General features: G+C 34.1%; 1 protein-coding gene across 9 annotated transcripts in view; it reads left to right on the forward strand.

The window, feature by feature from the left end:
• The window catches only part of Uimc1 (ubiquitin interaction motif containing 1), a 116,631-nt gene that overhangs the window by 31,702 nt on the left and 62,269 nt on the right, over window positions 1-22,660 (forward strand). For 6 of the 9 annotated variants that reach the window (XR_013438744.1, XM_078049464.1, XM_078049470.1 and 3 more), the window contains 2 exons: window positions 8,913-8,997; window positions 21,277-21,351. Coding sequence is in view for 7 of the 9 variants with exons in the window: in XM_078049464.1 (XP_077905590.1) it covers window positions 8,913-8,997; window positions 21,277-21,351 (160 nt within the window). In the remaining 2 variants the exon portion in view is untranslated. Of the gene's footprint in view, window positions 1-8,912; window positions 8,998-15,916; window positions 15,952-21,276; window positions 21,352-22,660 lie in introns of those variants that run through there. The other 3 variants (XM_040273107.2, XM_078049489.1, XM_040273112.2) reach the window with 2 other exon arrangements.

Consider the following 22,660-nt stretch of genomic DNA (forward strand, 5'->3'; position numbering starts at 1 on the left):
GAGCACATTGTAGAACAAAACTGTTTACTTCTTTTAAGGGCACAACTCCATTGACCTATACTTCTAATATGCCCCACCTCTTAAGTATTTCATTACCTTCCAATAGTGCCCCCCGCCCTCCCTGCCCCAGGACCAATCTTTTAACACATAGGTTATTAGGGGACATTTAAGATCCAAATCATAGTACTAAATGACAACTATATTTCACTATATAAGTATCACGGATCGATTTTTTTTTTTTAACAATTAAAATACTACTACATGGCTGGGGCTGTAGCTCAGTGGTAGAGCACTTGCCTGCATGTGTGAGGCACTGGATTCAATCCTCAGCACCACATAAAAATAAATGAATAAAAGGCATCTATCTATCAACAACTACAAAAAAATTAAAAAAAACTATTACATATATAATGAGAAATTTGAGACATTTCTTAACTATAAGCCTTAATCATGTAGTTTTAAATTTTAATCTACTAGTCCTTATATATGCTCTTAGTGGATTTCAAAAAGATTAATAATCCTAAAGCCAAATTCATCTATCTCTAACTTATTTTATTCTCTTTAGGCAAGTCATCTGATTTTACTGGATTCCCAGGGACAAAAGTAAAAAATTAGCAGTGGTTTTGTACTTTTTAGAATTGTTGGTTCAGCTTTAGTTGTATGTCCACTTGTGATACAAAAAAGTTATGTAGACTACACATTGTTAACAGAGACACAGAATGATGTAGTATTATGTGGACTAGGAAATTAAAATTACTTGATAAAAGGAGGGAGTCGTATTTACATAAAAGTGATATTCCTGAACTTCTACCAAACATCATTGTAAAGACATTCTGTAAATTGAATTTGTAAAAGCTGTGCATGGAAACTATAGTATTTGGGAAAGAAGAAAGGTTTATAAAAGATTTAGCATTTACAAAAATGTAACTTTTTTCTACTATGAATTACACATTACCATAATCACACTAATTGAAAATATGCTCCAGGACTAGGCATGTAGCTCAGTGGTAAAGAACTTTCCTTTACATACACAGAGCTCTGGGTTGCATCCCCAGCACTGCAAAGAAAAAAAAGTACACAGCTACATTTATAATGTTTAGAAAAAACAATTCAACATTTTCTAAATGGATTATCCCATTTATTATATAATGTAGCTGTAAAGATAAGGAGATTTTCTCCCTCTAAAGCTTTCAAGATCAAAATTTATGCCTGTAAGATTTTAGAACTTTTAGCAGTTTATTTCAAAAGAAAACTGTTAGAAACTTCTCAAATGTTCTTTATATTACAGGTTATATTAATAGTTACACACTCTAGAATCCTGCAGACATTTTTCTTTCTTTACTGGATGGCTTTCTTTTAGTATTGGCCTTGAGTTTGTGTTTGCTTTCCTTGTTGTTATTTGTGTTATATTGTGACTATTAAGCTTTCTTTGATTAGTCCTGTCTTTTCCTATTTGTCTTTACAAGTGTACTTCCTGTAGGGAGCATAGATAGTTGAATCTTGCTTTATTTTCCAGTCTGACAATCTCTACCTAATATCTCTATCAATATCTTTACTTAGGTATTTAGGCAGTTTAGTTAATGTGATTATTGATATGGTTAGGATTTCATTTATCATCTTGTTATTTTTTGTTTGTTTGTTTGTTCCATATTTCTTTTTCTGTTCCCCATTTTTTTGGCCTTTGTATTGAATGCTTTCTGTCTGCTAATGTTAATATCTTCTATATCCACAGTACATTTATCATAACTAAGACATTATCATTGATGTTACTGTAGTCTTCATTTGGATTCTAGCAGTTTTTCCACTAATGTTCTTTTTCTATTCTAGGATCCAATCCATAATTCTTACTACATTTAGTAGATTTAACTTTGGAAGGTTATACCAGATATAGAAATTATGGTTGACAACTTTATTTTTCCAGTACTTTAAAAGACTTTGTTCCATTTTCTTCTTGGCTTATTGTTTCAAACAAAATATCTGACTTCATTCCTATTTTTCCTCTCTGTAAATTTGCGTCCCCTGCCAGTTTTAAGATTTTTTTCTTTTATCACTGGTTTAAAGTAACTTGATTATGTACTTTTAATTAAATTTATCATGATGTTTCTTGTGCTTTTGGTTTATAGAACTTCTTAGATATGAGTGTTTATAGTTTTCATCAAGTTATGAATGTTCTCAGTTATTTTCTCTTAATCGATTTTTAAAAAATTTCTGTCCCTCTCCTCCTTTAGGAAGTGTAATTACTACATATTAGGTCACCTAAAATTGTCCTACAGCTGACTGATACTCTCTTCACTTTTTTTTTTTTTTAGGATGCCACACGAGCCACATTTCAACTACTTAATAACTCTAGTGGTTACTGTATTCTACTGTATAGAAAGTCCCATTATATGGTATTTTTCCTTTAAGAGATGATCATAAATAATTCTATCATGCCTTAAAAATCTGTTTACCTTGGGTACCACAAGAAATCCAAGCTTCCACTGGCATGCCTTTGTCACCTGAAGTCTCATCCCCATATGACTCTAATCTGTGTTCTGGGAGACCCCCTCAGTGTTGCTTTTATAATTCATCTTAATCTCCCCCTCTACCCTTGAAATAACTCGGTTCCCTTGGAATTTGTTAGTGATCAGAAAATTCACTGTTCTCAACCTCCTTGGTGAAAGTTTTCTCATCTTTTTGTTCTCACTGAAAGATAGCTGTCCTGGTTCTCCTTGCACCTTCTCAACTATTGGCTGTTACTTCTTCCATAGTAGTAGTGGACCTGGAGGTGGAATACACATTCTTCTTGTGCTTCACTATTTTTTTTAGGGGGTGGGGAGGGAGGGAGAGAGAGAGGGGATTTTTTAATATTTATTTTTAGTTTTTAGTGGACACAACATCTTTATTTTTTTTCTTATTTTTATGTGGTGCTGAGGATCGAACCCAGTGCCCCGCACATGCCAGGCAAGCAAGCTACCGCTTGAGCCACATCCCCAGCCCTTGTCCTTCACTATTGCTTCTAGAATACTAGAAAAACCTACTTTGAAGCACATACCATAGTGTTATTCCTCCTACCTCAGCCTGAAGCAGTAATCTGCAATCTTCCTGACCATTCCCCACCTCTAACACTTCTCAGTTCATTGAAAACTCTAAGTATCACTTAACCATCTTTCTCTTCACTACTCTTTGCCATCATTCTTGATGATTTCAATGTTTACATATTAGGCTGAATCATATAAAGCTGCGGTTTTTGTTGGTTCAAATCAAGATATGACCCTTCTGATGCTCTGGCCTCTCAGTTCCTTGACCTCTTGGGTATCTATCCTAATAGGTCATAGCACCTCAGCCTTTCTCAAGTGGGATTCTGAAAAAGAAGTAGATCTAATGCCCTAAGGCATCAACTGTATGAGTTTTTTTGTTTGTTTGTTTTTGTTTTTGTACTAGGGATTGAACTCTGGCCCTCTATCATTGAACCACACCCCAGACCTGTTTTGTATTTTCTTAAGAGATAGGGTCTTGCTTAGTGCCTTGCTATTGCTGAGGCTGGCTTTGAACTTTGGATTCTCCTGCCTCAGCCTCCTGAGCTGCTGGGATTACAGGCGTGTGCCACTGCACCTGGCTCACTGCATGTTTTTAACCAACTTCTGTCTTCTGCATGTAGAGCTGTACCAGCTATCGACTCTCCTTGTCAAAATTAAGGAAACAGTCACTTCATTTTCTGTGTTCCCTGGTTCTGATAAGGAATCCTTATTGAGCCTGTCATAATAATAAACATGCTATTTTCCAGATCTCAATTTCAGATGTTCATTCTGTAATCAGTGTCACCTATCTTTTCCAACTTACTCCTTATAATACCCTAACTCCAGTAATCCTTTAGCCCTAGTAAGATGTCTAATCAGCTGACTTTGTCACCTTTTCATTTTCTTCTACCATTTCATGTCCCCACTTTTCCTCCTTATCTAATATAGATAGCACAATTTTTATATTAACAGTTCCCTTGAATATCTTGAATATTCTCTCAACCTCTTTGTATTATATTTCCTGGCAAAACCCTACCTTGTTTAAACCTATCCCTCCACCTATTAAGTGCCCCTTTTTGCTGAATGTGGCAAGGAAAAAACAAAACATGTAACTGTGCTCACTGTGATCACATTTATTTAAGATCACAAACTTTAAGAGACCCCTCAGTGTTGCTCCTTCTCGGTACTGCTTAGCAATCTTTTTTTTTTTTTTTTTTTTTTTTGCAACTTAGTGAGATCCTTTCTCAATATAAAATTTAAAAAAGGGCTGAGGATGTAGCACAGAGGTAGAGGTTTGGTACCCAGTACCAAAACCAAAACAAAATATCCCTCAAAAACAACACCACAAAAACCAAAACCTCAAAATAACTCAAGGAACTATTGTATGTATATATACAGATGTAGATGTGTGTGTTTATCTCCTCCCCTTTTTGAGATAGAGTGCTAGGCACTCTACCAATAGCTACATACAGCCTCAACCCTTTTGAATTTTGAGACAGGGTTCCCCAGACTGGCCTGAATGTTGTGATCCTCTTGCCTTAGACTCTCAAGTAGGTGGGATTACAGGTGTGTGCTACCATGCTGGATTATATGTATCCTTTATTTTGCTATGTACTTATATGAGTATTCTTACATACAACTCTCACTGTTATTGTTGACCAGCTTTACTAGTTTGTTTTTATTCCTCCACTGTTACTTTAACACAAAAATAAGCTATGTACGTATCTTTAATTTCCCTTCTTTATGTGAAATATAGTATATTTCCTGTTTATATTTTGTCCTTTTCTCTGAATAATATATCCTGGAAGTTATTACTTTTAATTTTTTTATTTTCTTATACTTTTTAAATATACCTTATTAGATTTTACTTAAACCTAACTTCTTGGGAACCCAGTAACTTATTTTTTGTTTTTGAGGTGGTTTTATCTGTTTTCAAAGTTTGATCAACTTTCATTTGTTCCTCTTTTATCTGTTTTTTATCTTAGATTTTGAATTTCTGGGCAAAGTGCTCTACCATTGAGCTACACTTCTGGTTTTTAAATTTCTGATTTTCTATTTTGGCAGTGCTAAGGATTAAATCCAAGGCCTTGGATATGCAAAGCAAGTGCTGTGTCACTGAGCTATACCCTGAGTCTTTTTTATTTTATTTTTTTGAGATGTGGTCGTGCTAAGTTTTCCAGGCTCCCCTTGATCTTGCAATCCTCCTGCCTTAACTTCCTAAGTAGCTGGAAATATAGGCATGCACCAACATACCTGGGTATAGTTTTTTCTTAATCTTCAAAAGTTTCTTTGAATGTCTTCTTAACATGTATGGATATTTTCTGGATTGGTATTTAGGGGAGAATGTTGATAACCTGAAAATTTTTGATTTGCATTATGTTTTGTCTCATAGTTTAGAATTTATTCTTATCAGTTAATGGATAGAAGAAATAGAGAGTTTCCTTTTCTTCAGTGAAGTCAGTTTCTTTCATGAATGATGGTGTTGATATAGGTGTGATATTGAGGGAGAGATTAACTCATTTGTGTGTGTGTGCTTTTTTCCCCTCTCCTTCAGGATCATTTGTCTTTATTTCTCTTATTCTTCCTTCAGTGAATCTGAAGGAAGAATAAGAGAAATAATAATATTTAGGTGGACACAGTATCTTTATTTATTTATTTATTTTATGTGGTGCTGAGAATCAAACCCAGTGCCTCATGCATGCCAGGCAAGCTTGCTACTACTTGAGCCATATCCCCAGCCCTGGACTTTTAATGTAGCTGTTGGTATGAAGTACCAAATGTTGAACCTGTGTTCAATGTTTGATCTTAATTTTGCACTTTCTAAAATTTTATTGTATTTTTGGTACCAATGATTGAACACAGGGGCACTTAACTACTGAGCCATATCTTCAGCCCTTTTTTTAGTTATTTTTTTATTTTGAGAGAGGGTCCCATCAAGTTGCTTAGGGCCTTGCCAAGTTGCTCAGGCTGGCCTTGATCTTGGGATCCTCCTGCTTCAACCTCTGGAGTCTTTGGGATTATGGCATTGCCACCATGCCAAGCTAAGACTTTTTAATTTTTTTTAATATTTTTTTTAGTTGTAGATGGACACAATATCTTTATTTTTACTTATTTAGTTTTATGTGGTATTGAGGATCGAATCCAGGGCCTCATGCATGCAAGGCAAGTGCTCTACCATGGAGCTACAACCCCAGCCCTGGACTTTTTAATTTTAAGGGTGATTTTTTTGAAATTTATTTTTTAATTAAAGATGGATACTATATATTTATTTTATATTTATGAGGTGCTGAGGATCGAACCCAGTGCCTCTTGCATGTTAGGCGAGCACTGTACCTCTGAGCCACAACCCCAGCCCATTAAGGGTGATTTTTTTTGTTTTTGTTTTTTTGAGGCAGGGTCTTACTGTGTTGCCCAAGCTGGCTTCAAACTTGGAATCCTTCTGCCTCTGCCACTCTTAGCTGTGATTATGTGCATATGCTACCATGACTGGCTTTTACATTTTTTAAAAAAGTTGATTTTTGTCTATGGTTCTTTACTCTATTGTAATTATTTTTCATGGACTCTCTTTTAAGTCTTTTTTATCTGTTCTTTGTACCCACAGATTTGCAGTAGTGGTGGGAGTGCTGATGAAATTTGTTACCTGCATTTTTTTCTTTCTTTTTAACCTGCATTTCTTTCTTGATGTTTGATATTGTTTGTGGTCTTTGTAGGTCTTGTGATTTTTCTGGAGGGTATGTGGAGTGATTCAAATTTAGATAATTTACCCTTATCTTCTAGACCTTTTCATGTCAGACATTTTGGATCAGTTTATCACTGCTGAATCTCTTGTATATAATCTTGAGTTGCATCTTGTTAGAGTCTGTTATATTTACTGTATTTCTTTTTCTATATTCTTTGTGGGGTTTTTGGGCTATTTTTTGGCATATCTTTTGTTATTTAGGAAAGTATATATTTTTTATTCTAACATCTTTATATGTCATAATTCCTGTTATTCCCTTTTTTTTTGCAGTGTGGGAATTAAACCCAGGACCACACACGTGCTAGAGCTTTGTCACTGAGGTGTATTCCTAGCCCTTATTCCCTTGTCTCTCCCTTTCTCCTTCCCTTCTTCCTTCTTTTTCCTTCTCCTTTCTCCTGTCACCTGTCTTCTGTCCTCTGTCTTATCCTGTTCTTTGGTTTCCTGAGCTGTGTCCCTACCCATTTTTAGTTTTTATTTTAAGACAGGGTCTCACTAAGTTGTTGAGGCTAAGTTGGAACTTACAAACCTCTTGTCTCTGCCTCCCAAGTCTCTGGGTTACAGGTGTGTGCTGCCATGCCTGGCCTCTTTTTTCTTATTTAATCTTCTGTTTTACATGGTTTGTCAATTTTAAATGGTGTTCTTTGATTTACACTTATGGACTATTCAGTAGTCAGTGCACTTATTTTATTATTTGTTTCTATCTTTCATTAATTAATTGTATCATTTCTACATTATGAAAAGATATTTACATATTTTCTTATATTTTATCCCTACTTTTGTTTTAGTCTTATATCTAAAATTAAATATATTTATTGTTGATTCTTTTGCTAGTGCTTCTGTAATCATTTTTTGATTGAATGATGCTCATTCTTTGTTAGGTTTGTCAAGAAGGACTTATGAAGATAGCATTTCCCAAGTTTTCGCATGTTTGATGTTGTTTTTCCAGTCTTGATAACTGAAAGAGTTTTTGGCTAGGTACAAAATCCTTTGTTTAGGAAGTGCAGGGAAGTGATATTGGCCAAATCATATTGTTATATTGTATGCATGTAACAACAAATCCCACCTTTATGTGCAATTATAATGCACCAGTAAAAACATGGAAAAAATTCTTTGTTTAAAAATATTTCTTGTGTTTCTTTAAAATAATTGCCTTTTTTGTATTGTTGCATACTACACTAGGTATGTTCATTTAATTTTCCTTTTTTTAAGAATGATTTTTTCTTTAGTTGCGATGGACCTTTATCTTATTTATTTATATGTGGTGCTGAGATTTAAATTCAGGGCCTCACACATGCCAGACAAGTGCTCTACCGCTGAGCCACAACCCCAGTTTGGTGATTATATCTTTTTGTCTTTTTTCTTTATCTTTAGGATTTACCCAGTACATGTCTGGGAATTGATTATTCAGGTCAACTTTCCAAGAGAATGGTGTGTACTTTCAAAGTGTAGATTCCTGATCTTACTCTTCTGCCCTCCATTTCCTTGAAACGATTTATTCGATTATAGTTTTAGTATTAGTTTGTTCTATTGTTTGTTTTCATCTTCAGAGATCCCAATTTTACATATATGGAAAAACACACACACACACACACACACACATACACACAAAATCATCTTTGTCTATATTTTTTTAAGCTGATTTTTCTTGGCTCATTATTATTTGTCTTTCATTTTTTGGTCCTCAGTGCCTCTTGGTTAACTGCTAGGTGGAGTGAAGTAGGTGTATTTGGTTCTGTTTTAGTTCTACAGAATTTATTTACCTTCTTTTTCTTTTGTTTTACTTACCCAGTAGCTAAAGAGTGATTTAAAATAAATTAGTATGAAGTGGATTTAAACATTATTAGTTTTTAAGCTTTGAATTAAGTTTCTCTGATCTTGGGTAGATGCCTACTGGTAATTTTGGAAATTGGTTGATCTTTACCTAACTATGTATGTGACAGATAATAATGTCACCATATTATACATTTTTATTTTTATGGTTTTATTGGTTTCAGATATTATGTGTTTCCCTTTTTGTACTGCAAAAGAAACTTCTTCTGATGTCTTATATGCACATTTTTAACAGTCACTGATTCTTCAGATTCCTTTTTTAGCCATGAAGAGATGTACAGGAGACAGAGAAATTTCTACTTTTAATTTTAGCCACCCTGATCATATTTCTTGTTTTGCAACAGGAACCAAAGGAGGAGAATGGATTGCAGAAAACGAAGATAAAACAGTCAAATAGAGCAAAGTGTTTGGCCAAAAGAAAAATTGCACGTATGTTTTCATTTTGGGGTTGAATTGGTACTAGTTTTATTTTTTTTTCCTCGTTGTTTTCATTAGGAAAAGAGAATTGTTTAAAAAAAGATACTTATGCTTCCTATTTAGTCTGGATTTATTAATTTTAGAAATTGCTTATACAATTATCTATAATTTATGCAATTATCTTGTTAGAGGGAGAATGCTGAAATAAAAAATGTGATGTTCAGGGCTAGGCCCATGTGGATTTAAATCCTTGATTTATTTCTTACTATGTAGATATTAGGCAAGTCACTACTTTCAGTTTTCCAGTTTCTTCATCAATTTAGTTATTATCTAAATAGTAACAGTTATTTAGAGATTCAGTTAGTAGTAACCCTCAAATAATTAATGGTACCTGTTGCTATTTTTTCCATTAGAACGGTTAGTTGGAAGTTTGAATGTCACTCAGTTATGAAATCATTTAATCATTTCCTTATCTCTAAATACATTCATCTTTATAGTTAGATCTATTTAATGTACTCAAGTTATTTTCAGTCTTGAGAATTATTAGTAATAGTTACTTTTTTGTGGGGGGTGGTACCAGGGATTGAACTTAGGGGCACTCAACCACTGCCACATCCCTAGCCCTGTTTTGTATTTTATTTAGAGACAGGGTCTCAGAGAGTTCTTAATGCCTTGCCATTGCTGAGGCTGTTTTTGAACTTTGGATCCTTTTGCCTCAGCCTCCCGAGCCACTGGGATTACAGGCCTGTGCCACTGTGCCCAGCCAATAGTTACTTTTTGTGTGTGTGTGTGTTGCTGGAGATTGAACCCAGGACCTTGTAGAAGTGAGGCAAGCACTCTACCAACTGAGCTATATCCCTAGCCTCAATAGTTACTTTATTTTTTATTAGTTCTTATCAATTATACTTGACAGTAGAAAGCTCTTTGATTCATTGTACACAATGGGAGCAGAATTTTTCACACCATTGTGCAATCATACATGTACCTAGGGTAATGATGTCCATCTCATTCCACCATCTTATCCCTTGTACCCTCCCCCCACTTTGCCCCATCCAAAGTTTCTCCACTTATCCCCCAACAGTTAGGCATTATTTAGTAGTTGATGGTTTAGGTTTTGTCACCATTAGTATACTGTTGGTAGTTATCTGCTTGGTAAATTTTATATCTTTACAGTCAAAGTATGTTTTATCTTTTTTTTTTATTAATTAGATTATGCTGTTTTTCTTTTATACAGTGAAATAATCTCTTTTGTTTTTTGAGTTTAGGCCATTTACATTTAATATAATTACATTGATGTGGTTGGATTAAAATTTACCCTTTTGAAAGATGTTTATTTATATTGTTTTTTTGTTTCACTTTTTTTTCTGCCCACTTTTGTACTTGTTGAATATTATTTTGATTTCATTTTATTTCTGCTATTGGCCGATTTTTTTGGGTGGTACTGGGGATTGAACTAAGAGGCACTTGACCACTGAGCCACATCTCCAGCCCTGTTTTGTATTTTATTTAGAAGACAGAGTCTCACTGAGTTGCTTAGTGTCTCACCATTGCTGAGGCTGGCTTTGAACTTTGAATCCTCCTCCCTCAGCCTCCCAAGCCACTGGGATTATAGGCATGTGCCATCACTGCTATTGGCTAATTATTTATATCTTTTAAAAAATATCAAGTGGTTGCCCTAGGGTTTATAGCACATGTATTTACTTAGTTACCTTTAAAAAATGTTATATATCTTCACATGTAGTATAAAGACTTTTCAATAGAATATACCCAGTTCCTTTCTATCCCCCTTTGTTATGCTATACATTTTCCTTTTATAAACATATAAGCTGTTGATACTGTTTTACTTTTGATAGTTGATTGTCTTTTATAACAATGAAAATAAACAATTAGAAATTCTATACTTTGCTTTATTTATGCCCTTTTTTAAAAAAAAATTTTCTTTTAGTTGTAGATGGATACAAATTTTATTTATTTATTTATTTATTTTTATGTGGTGCTGATGATCTAACCCAGGTCCTCATGCATGCAAGGCAAGTGCTCTATGAGCTATGACCCTAGCTCCATTTATTTATGCCCTTTTAAGAACTGTTTATTTCCTCATTTACATCTAGGTTTCTTTCCTGTGTCAGAGTCTTTCTGCCACAAGAGCTTCCTTGCACACTTACTGTAGTATAGTCCTGTTAGCAAAAAATTCTCTTTGTCTGAAAATGTCTTCATTTCTCTATTTTGGGTTAACTCCTTTATTGAGATATAATTCATATATAATTCACCCATTTAAAGCATACAGTGTTTTGAAGTATATTAACAGTGTTATGCTACTGTTACCACAATCTAATTCTAGAATTTTTATCTTCCAAGAAAGAAACCTTGTATCCTTGCCAGTCATACAAAACCCTTCATCTTTCCTATCCCTAGACAACTCCAGTCTACTTCCTATAGATTATTTGTTTATGAATTTGCTATTCTAGACCTTGCATATAAATGGAATCATATGAGGTCTTTTGTAATTGATTTTTTTCACCTAGCATAATGTTTTCAGTTTCATCCATGTTTTAGTATGTGTCAGTATTTCATTCCCTCATTGCCAAATAATATTTCATTACATTTCTGTACCACATTTTGTTTATCCTTTCATGATTTGATGGATATTGGTGTTGTTTCTACTTTTGGGTTATTGTGACTAATGTGGCTATGAATATATTCATGTGTGTGTGTGTGTATATATATTTTTTAATACATATATATATTTTGTACTGAGGATTTAACAACCAGGACCTCTTTACCACTGAGCTTTTATTTTTTATTTTGAATTTGAGACCAATGAAACTGTTATCATCAAATAAATTTTCCCTCCTCTAAATTGTTTTTGTCAGGTATTTTGGTTACAGTGATGCAAACTTAACTGAAACAGAGGGTTTATACTTACATATTTTGGTTGCTGGTCTGAATTTTATGTCCCCTCATTGATACTCAATTAGAGTCAGCTGGTTTATTCATTGGATCCTATATCTGAGATGTTTTATTCAAGTAGAATTTTAAAAAAATATTTATTTTTTAGCTGGGCACAATATCTTTATTTTATTTATTTATATGTTTTGTTGAGCATCGAACCCAGGACCTCACACATGCTAGGCGAGCGCTCTACCATTGAGCCACAACCCCTGCCCTCAAGTAGAATTTTTAAAAGAGTCTATTATAATCCATCTGGATTTAAGTAACTTATTTAAAACAGTTGTATTCACTGTTTTGCCCCCCCACTTGAAATGTGGCAATCTAGAGATATTTTTGGTTGCCACAACTTAGAGGGATGGCGTGCTACTGGCCTCTAGTGGGAAGAAGCCAGGCATTATACTAGCCATCCCACAATACAAAGGTAGTCTCCACACCAAAAAAATTGCCTTTCCCAAAATGTCAATAGTGTTAGGGTTGATAAACCTAGATTCAAAATAAGTACAACTGTGCAAAAATAATGTTAATCAAATAATGACATTTTTGACAATAAGGATTAATTAATGTCAGTTTTTCTTTTAGGAGCCTAATATAGCAAAATAATGTTTTTCAGAGTCAGTGGTTATATTCTCATTATTCTATAGTTTACTGTTATGACTAGCGATATCATATCTTTGAATACTAGCATATAAATGTGTATTTTATGAAAATGAAAAAAGAAAGAACTATTGAACTTTTTTAAAGCTCTGAGATGAACATGTTACAGAAAAATATAATATTGATATAATATTTATTCTTAATAAAAATGATATAGCTTCAATTTTAAAAAATTTATTAAGACTGGACATGGTTGGGCTGGGGATATGGCTCAAGCGGTAGCACGCTCTCCTGGCATGCGTGCGGCCCGGGTTCGATCCTCAGCACCACATACAAAGATGTTGTACCCGCCGATAACTAAATAATAAATATTAAAAAAAAAAAAAAAGACTGGACATGGTGACACACATCTGTAATCCCAGCTGCTTGGGAGGCTGAGGCAAGGAGGATTGCAAGTTTGAGGCCAACCTGAACAACTTAGTGAGACCCTGTCTCAAACTAAAGTTAAAAAAGGGCCAGAGATGTAGTTCAGTGGTAGAAGCCTGCATGATGTCCTGAGTTCATCCCTAGTACCCATTACCAATAAATTAATATAGCACAAAGAAGAAAGTAAAAAAGAATACCATGCAAAATCCATTACCTTAGAAATAACTTAATAGACATTAGTTAGGTGATTATTTCTGACATGTATACATAGATATAGATAGAAAGTTTGGATGTAAGTAATTTCATAAAGATAGGTTTATATGTACAGTTGATCCTTATTATTTGTAAATTCAGCATTTGCAAATTTGCCTATTTGCTAAAATTTATTTAGAAACCTAAAATTAGTACTTTTGGTTCTTGTGATCATTAGGGAACACGCTTAAGCAAAGATTTTTTGAGTTGTCTGATGTGCACATTCCCCAGGTGAGGCTGAGCAGTGATGCTGTACTCTCTGTTTTAGTTCTTAAGACTATCAATGTGTTCTTTTTGCAGTCTATTTAGGGCCACATTTTTTGCATTTTCATGTTTTTTCTTGATGATTTCACTATTTGAAATAATCCTTAAGTGTAATGCTGTCAAATGTTCCTAAAGTGCAAGAAACTGTGATGTACTTTATGGAGAAAAGGTGTGTTAAGTAAAAACTTCATTCAGACATGAGTTATAGTGCTGTTGGCTATAAGTTCATTTATGAAACACAGTATATATCCTCAGTTTTTATCTTTCAATACATACAGTGGTTTTTAAAATTCTACTTCTAGTTTTAATTTTAACAGTTCCTTATTGTTTCCTGATGTTTTTTCCCCCATTAATGATATCCTAAACTTGTCTCATAGATATAATAATATCTTATTTGGCTGAGGATATTAATAACTATTGAAGCTATTTTTTCCTTCAACTTATTTTTTCAAATTTTAGTCCTTCACATTAGAGGGTTTTCTTTGATATCTGGTAGTTTCTTTTTTCTTAATTGCTTAAGGTTTAAGAACTTTGTGTGTGTGTGTGTGTGCACGCGCGCACACACTCGTGCACATAACTATCACTGTGTGTATGAGGGAGGGTGTAGAGCATTTTATCTTAATGAATGATCTTTGAAGATTTAAAAAAATATTGTAGCATTTTTTTAAAGTTGTAGATGGACACATACCTTTATTTTATTTACTTATTTTTATGTGGTTCTGAGGATGGAACATGTGTGAGGCAAGCATTTTACCAGCTACAACCGCAGCCCATTTGTAGCATTTTAAAAATGACTAGATATAGAAAACAACCTGATTGTATTATAGTAGAGTAGTGCGTACAATATATTATGGCATAAACACATTATGGAATATTTTTATTGTATTTATTTAAAAAATGTGTATTTTTAGTTGTAGATGGACACAGTGCCTTAATTTTATTGGTTTATTTTTTTTTATGTCATGCTAGGGATCGAACCTGGTGCCTCACGCATGCTAGGAAAGCATTCTACCATTGAGCTACAACTCTGGCCATGGAATATTTTTAAATTGCCATTAGGGAACAGTTTTAAATTGCCAGTCCCTTCTTCTTAATTGTGGTATGGGAAATTGAACCTAGGATTTCACAGTAGGCAGGCTGTCTACCACAGAGCTGTATCTATAGCCCATTTTAAAACTTTTTAAAAAACTTGAGATAGAGTCTTACTAAAAGTTGTTCAGGCTGGCCTCACCCTTGTAATCTTCCTGCTACTTCTTGAGTAGCTAGGATTACAGGTGAGTGCCATGATGTCCAGCTCTAATTTTTAAATTGTGTTTAAATATACAAAATTTATCATTCTAGCCGTTTATATAGTTAGTGATACTAAATACATACATGGTTTTGTGCAAGCATCACTATTTTCTTTCTGTTTAACTTTCATCTTATAAAACTGAAATTCTACACTAAACAACAACTCTCTGTCCCTACTACCCCAGAATTCTAGGGGAAAAAAAAAAGATAGAAAATGATAAGGAGAGCCGGGGGTACGGTGGTGTATGCCTGCAATCCCAGTGGCTGGGAGGTTGGGGCAGAAGGATCTCAAGTTCAAAGCCAGCCTCAGCAAAAAAGTGTGGTGACAAGCAACTCAATGAGACCCTATGTTTAGTAAAAATACAAAATGGGGCTGGGGATGTGGCTCAGTGGCTGAGATGCCCCGGAGTTCAATCCCTAGTGCCAAAAAAAAAAAGAAAGAAAGAAAGAAAATGATAAGGAGGAAATTGTAAATAATAACAAAGTTTAAGAACTGAAGGTTACACATTTCTAAAGACATTTAGGTATCCTCATAGAAGATTCTGTTTTATCCTATTTGTAAAAGCTGGCCATAGGTCATAGTGATCTTAAAAACAAGAAATACACAAGCCACCTTCCCCAGTCTCATTCGTGCCAGATGAAAAGTTCTTTACACTGTAACACGGCCTGATGCTTACATTATATGGTGAGCCCTATGTTTCCCAGAAGACTCTCATGCCTTTTCTCTAAATCTTTCACATGTGAAATCTCAAGAAGTTGAAGTCTTAAGTATAAGCCACTGCCTGCTCAGTTTTATTTTTTCCTTAGGGTTCTTCTTCTGACAATAGCAATATTGTTCTTGCCTTATTTACATAGTTTTGTGTATTTATCACTCCATTTTTATATTAATCACCTTTCACATTCATCTCTACAAAAGTGTTATAAAATATTTACTTGAGGAAAAAGAACACATTTGATTCTTGTTTTCGAAGTAGTTTTATAGAAAAAAAATCACAGGTAGCACTAGATTAGCAAAAACGAATCATTGCACCCTTGGCAAATATAGGATTAAGTTCTTGTGAGCCTCTGGTTACATTTTCACCAACCAATCAACACCTGCTATGAACATGTGTGTACAAATATCTTTTTGAGACCCTGCTTTCATTTCTTTTAGGTATATAACCAGAAGTAGAATTGCTGGATCACATGGTAACTCTATTTAATTTTTTTTTTAAGGAACTATCGTACTTTTATATAATAGCTGTACCATATTTACATTTCCACCAGCAGTATATAAAGGTTCTAATTTCTCCACATCTTTGTCAATGCTTTTTTTCTTTTTGTTTTGGTAGTAGCCATACTAATGGATATAAAGTGGTATCTTATTGTAGTTTGGTTTTACATTTCCCTAATGATTAGTGATGTTAAACATCTTTCCATGTACTTATTGGCCATTATACAAGTTCTTGACCATTTTTTTTTATTGTTGTTGTTTTGATGGTTAAGTTTTTTGGAGTCACTTATATATTCTGGATTTTAATCCCTATCAGATGTATGATTTGCAAATATTTTCTCCCATTCTGTGGGTCACCTTTTTATTGTTGTATTGGGGATTCAACTCAGGGCCTTAGGTATTGTCAGCATACTATTGGAGTCTGTGAACAGGGTCTACTCACTTCCTTTAGAGTTCAGTTAATAGAGAAAAGTGGGAAATAAAAGGAGTTTATGTCAGTTGGCCAGTCTAGGAAGATAGCTGGTCTGGAAAACTGTCTCCCTGGTCTGGTAACAGCTTCAGGATTATATAGGAGAGAGACTAATGCAGGGGGACAAGAGGTATGCATAAGCATAATAGTCTTGGTCAGTTTGGTGGCAGGTCTGGTGTTATAGGTTCCTTTTGGCTCCCTGCTGGCATCCTCCTAGCATAAGGGATTGAACTAGGCAGTTTCTGTTCCCATCATGAGATGATTGCCTGTAGGAAGCTGCAAAAAAGAAATAATCTTAAAGAGAACAGGTCAGAGTGATAAAATGGAGTCAGTCAGGACAATGACGGGATCCTTCTTTAAGTCTTCCAGTTTTAAGCTATGTCCCCAGCATGACTTGTCTTCTTACACTATTGATGTACAAAAGTTTTTAACCTTCATAAAATAGAGTTTATCTATTTTTTTGTTGTTGTATCCTGTGCCTTTGGTGTCAACTCAAGAAAATAGTGTCAAATCTATTGTTGTGATGCTTTCTCCATGTTTTCTTCTGAATTTTATAGTTTTAGGTCTTAAATTTTTAAGTCTTTGGTCCAATTTGAATTATTTATTTATTTGTAGTACTGGTGACTGAATCCAGGGTCTTGCATGCTATCTAGGTAGGTGTTAACCACTAAGCCACATTCCCGACTCTTGAGTTATTTTTTTTTTAATATTTTTTTAGTTGTAGATTAATACAATACCTTTATTTTATTTAGTTTGTTTATGTGGTGCTGGGTATCGAAGCACTTCCATGTGCTACGCAAGTACTCTACTCCTGAGCCACAACCCCAGCCCGAGTTAATTTTTGTATATACTTTTAGGTAAGAGTTCAACTTCATTCTTTGATACATGGCTATTTGGTTTTCCCATCATCATTTGTTGAAAAAACTGATCTTTCCCTACTGAATGGTTTGGGCACTATTTGACATGCAAATGAGTGTTTGTTTCTGGGCTCTTTATTCTATTCCATTAGACTACATGCCTATTTTTATTCTAGGATCCCCCACTGTTTTGACTGGAGCTTTGTAGTAATTTTTTAAAACCAAGAAGTTTGAGTCCTCTAGATTTGTCCTTTTTTTTAAAGATTGTTTTGGCTATTCAGAGTCCCCTGAGATTGCATATGAATTTTAGAATGGGTCTTTCTACTTCTCTAAAAAGTGTAATTGGTTTTCTGCTAAGGGGTGATTGTGTTGAATCTGCAGATTGTTTGGGTAGTAGTGGCATCTTAACATTATTAGATTTCTAATCCATGAACTTGGGACATATTTTCATTTATTAATGCTGCCTTTAATTTCTTTTAACAATGTTTTGTAGTTTTCATTGAACAAGAATTTTACCTCCTTAGTTACTTCCTAAGTATTTTATTCTTTTTGATGTTATTATATGTGGAATTATTTTTGTAATTTCTTTTTATGATTGTTGTTAGTATATAGAAATACAAGTGATTTTGTGTGTTGATTTTGTATCCTGTTACATTGCTGGATTCAGTTATTAATTCTAACTTTTTTTGTGGAAGTTTTAGGGTTATCTACATATAAGATAGCATCTGTGAACAGAGATGATTTTATTCCTTCCTTTCCAACTTTGATGTCTTTTACTTTTTCTGGTCTAATTGCTCTGGCTGGAATCTTTAGTATTATGTTGAAATAGAAATGGTAAAGGCAGGCATCCTTGCCTTGTTCCTGGTCTTGGAGAAAAAGCCTTATAATCTTTCCCTCTTCATTATTATATTCACTATGATTTTTCAAATATAGCTTTCATTATTTTGAGGTAGTTTCCTTCTTTAGTTGTTGAGTGTTTTTATCATGAAAGGGTGTTGAATTATATTAGATCCCTTTTCTGTCTTGTGTGTTTTGTTTTTTCCTTTCAGTTAATTGTGGTGTATTACATTGGTCAATTTTTACATTTTGACTTATACTTTCATTTCAGGAATAAATCACACTTTGTCATGGTATTTAATCTTTTATTATGTAGCTGAATTAGTTTACTGGTATTTTGTTGAGGATTTTTACATTAATGTTTATAAGGGATGTTGGCTTGTAGTTTCTTGTGTCCATCTTGTCTTTTTTTTTTTTTTTTGTACCAGGGATTCAAGTCAGGGACACTTAAGCACCAAGACACATTCCCAGCCCTTTTTTGTATTTTATTTAGAGACAGTCTCACTGAGTTGCTTAGGGCTTTGATAAATTGCTGAGGCTGGCTTTGAAATCTTAATCCTCCTGCCTTAGCCTCCCGAGTTACTAGGATTACAGGCCAGGCTTGTGCCACTGCACCTTACCTTGTCTGACTTTTGCTATCAGGGTAAAACTGGCCTCATAGAATGAGTTAAGAAGTTTTCTTGCCTCTTCAATGTTTTGAAAAGTTTGAGAAGGATTAGTACTAGTTTTTCTGGGGAAAAAAAGAGACAAAAACAAAACAAAAGACCTCCCTTAATGCTTAAATGTTAGGAATTTTGGGCAGAGAATGAAATTAGATGTGTATGCTTATTCTGCCATCCTTAATAGCAAGTATCTATGCATTTTACCCAATGCAAAAGTTGTGAGTTTGATTTCATAGAGGAAAAATTAATTAATGACATATATATGCTGAAAATACAGATAATTTTTTTCCATATGAAACAATAGATTCTTTTAAAAATTTTTTTTGGTACCAGGTATTGAACCCAGCCACACTTAACCACTGAGCCACACCCCGAACCCTCACCTTTTATTTATATATATATATATATATATAATTTTATATTATATATATTTTATATATATAATATATATATATATATAAAATTTAGTCATAGTCGAACACACAGTACTTTTATTTTATTTATTTATTTTTATGCTGTGCCGAGGGTTGATTGCACATGCTAGGTGAGTGCTCTATCGCTGAGCCACAACCTCCAGGTCCCCTCCCAGCCCTTTTTTATATTTTATTAGAGACAGGGACTCACTGTGTGCTTAGGGCCTCACTAAGTTGCTGAGACTGGGTTTGAACTTGCCATCCTCCTGCCTCAGTCTCCTGAGTCACTGGAATTACAGGTGTGAGCCACTATCCCCTGCCAGCAATAGATTGTTAAATTCCTTTTTTGGTTAAGAAAAATATGAGTTTTGACAATAAGAAAAATGAAGCAATTAATATTCTTACAGTTTTTCTTCCTTCCCTTCACTCACATAGATTTTTGTTAGAAATATTTTTGCTAGTGCCTTGTTAAAATGCTTATTACATTTTGTCCCATAATCTTCACTGTAATATTATTTGATTTATATATAAGTGGAGGATTGATTTCTCCCCATTACATTATTTTTTCCCAATGCTGTATAATTGATTTTTTCATTGCTTAGTTCTTTAGTATTTTTTTAAATATATATTTATTTTTTAGTTATAGGTGGTCATAATATCTTTATTTCTTTTTTATGTAATGCTGAGGATCAAACCCAGTGCCTCCCGCATGCTAGGTGAGCGCTCTACTTCTAAGCCACAACCCCAGTCCTAGTTCTTTATTTTTAAATTTTATTTTTTGGTACTGGGGATTGAACCCAGGGGCTCTTTACCCCTGGGCTTTTTTAATTTTTTGAGACAGGGTCTAACTAAGTTGCTGAGGCTGACCATAAACTATAGATTTTCTTGCCTCAGCCTCTGGAGTCACTGGGATTACAAGAGTGCACCATTGATTGCTTAGTTATTTATCTTTTGTTATTTTGAATGATAGCAAGTTTTTTTTTAAATTTCTAAAATTTGTTCTAATCAGTAAGTTTTTAGAATTTGATAAAATATACATAAGACAAGCCTTACCATTTTAACCTTAAAGTATACTATTCATGATACTTAGTACATCCACAGTGTTCTCCAACCTTAGCACAATCTAATTGATAAAACTGTTTTGTTACTGTCCATTAAATAGTCACTTTCTATTTCCTGTTCTCCCAGTCACAACTCCTTTCTGTCACTGTGGATTTATCTATTCTGGAAATTTCATCTAAATGTAACATATAAAAATGTGGTATTTTGTGCCTAACTTTCACTTTGAATAGTTTTTTATAGTTCATATTGTAATATGAATCAGATCTTCATTATTTATTTATTTATTTATTTATTTTGAGATAGGGTCTTCCTAAATCAACCATGTTGGCCTTGAACTTGTAATAGTTCTTTTTTAAAAGACATTTATTTTTTAAATGTAGGTGGACATAATACCTTATTTTATTTTTATATGGTGCTGAGGATCAAACCCAGTGCCTCACATCTGTTAGGCAAGGCTCTACCACTAAGCTACAACCCCAGTCTGAGACATTTGTTTTTATCCTTACCTTTTGGTTATTGTGGATAGTGCTACTGTGAACATATATGTAAAAGTTTTTATTTGAACATCTGTTTTCAGTTCTTTTTGGTATACATCCAGGAGTGGAATTGCCAGGTCATAATATAAGATGTTTAACTTGTTGGAGAATTATCAAGAATTTAAATTTAATCTTCAGTTCCATACCACATTTCATATGACTGGTAGAAATTTAACCTTATTCATTCCTAAGAGTGCTGTCCCCTTTCTCCTATCTTGAGTCACAATTGTAGAGTCTTATGCTATAACATGGTAACAGAGGGGGACCCCTTGGGGCATTGGTCAAAACTCGGGCAATCTCTGAGACATCCATGGGATCTATCCATAAGTTCTCTTTGGATCTGAAATCTGACTGCTCTTTATTCTTGCCATAGAGAGATCTATTGTGAGACTTGGTTATTTCTCCCAGATATATCAACATAGCCATTCTTTTTTTAAAAAAAAAATACTTATTTTATTTTTTAGGTGTAGATGGACACAACACAATGCCTTTATTTTTATGTGGTGCTGAGGATCAAATCCCGGGTCTCCCCGTGCTAGGTGAGCGCTCTACCGCTGAGCCACAATCCCAGCCCCTACATAGCCATTTTTGTTCAGGCCCTTGAACCTGCCTCAGGGCATTAGGGATCAAAACTTTGGTCCTTCTGCTCTGAAATGTACAGACTCTTTTCCTCTTCAACTCCAGTCCAGGGAAAAATTTCTAGTTTACTTCTCTTCCCAGGCTGCTTTGCTCATATTCTTTCAGGTTAGTATTTGTTTATTTGTTTTAGTTTTAGACGTATTTTATTATTTCCACTTAATTATTGGTGAGGGGTTTTCACTATCAGAAATTGTCATGTTTTCTTCTCATTATTTAAATTTTATTAGAAACCATCTAACTGTGTTAAGTTTTGTTTACACTTATATGATTAGTATTACTCAGTCTTTCAATGTGTTACACCTGGGCTGGAGAATGTTGGGGAATAGTGTTCTCATTATAATACATGAGTGAGTCTTTCCAGGGATATTTGGTTTTAAATTCATTACTGTTAGAATGTTGATAAGTTGTGAGATCTAAAAAGAAAAAGACCAATCCAGGGCGATCAAGATAAAGTAGAACGAGAAAGGAAAAAACACAGGGAAAAAACAGTGAGACATAATTATTTCTACTTCTTATAGTAAAGTAAGAGGAAATGAAATATTCCTTAAATTGAAAAATAATTTTATGTCTTTCTTTTACTAGTTTTTGACTGTCGTTAAAAATTTTAATTTATATAAAAATACAAATCCTAAAAAGTATTATTTAGTGAGTTTTGACAGTCATATATACCCTTATAAGCATCACTCAAATCAAGGATATGAAAATTTGTCACCTCCCAAAATTCTCTGTTTTCCCTTTCTAATAATTTTCTTACCTCCTGCCCTGTACATCTCCAGAGACAACCACTTTCTGATTTCCATCATTAATTAGTGTGTTTATTGTTGGTGAACTTGATGCAAATGAAATCATGCAAGTAGTTTTTTTTTTTTTGTGTGTGTGTGTGTGTTGAACTTCTTTAGGCATAATAGTCTTTCTATTTTCTCTGTATATATTTTAGAGCCTTAATTCCTTTGAAAAATGATATCTGGAAGCCAAGATTTGGCTCTAAGAAAGCTCATTGGTATGAATGTTGTTGTTCCTGGTCCTTCTTAGGATATAAAGCTAGGGTATAGGGGCTGGGGATGTGGCTCAAGCGGTAGCCCGCTCGCCTGGCATGCATGTTGCATCCTTAGCACCACATATAAACAAAAACTAAAAAATAAATAATAAAAAAATTCTCTCTCTCTCTCTTTCTCTCTCTCTCTCTCTCTCTCTCTCTCTCTCTCTCTC

This window comes from Ictidomys tridecemlineatus, chromosome 1, assembly GCF_052094955.1.
Source record: "Ictidomys tridecemlineatus isolate mIctTri1 chromosome 1, mIctTri1.hap1, whole genome shotgun sequence".
NCBI classification, from domain to species: domain Eukaryota; kingdom Metazoa; phylum Chordata; class Mammalia; order Rodentia; family Sciuridae; genus Ictidomys; species Ictidomys tridecemlineatus.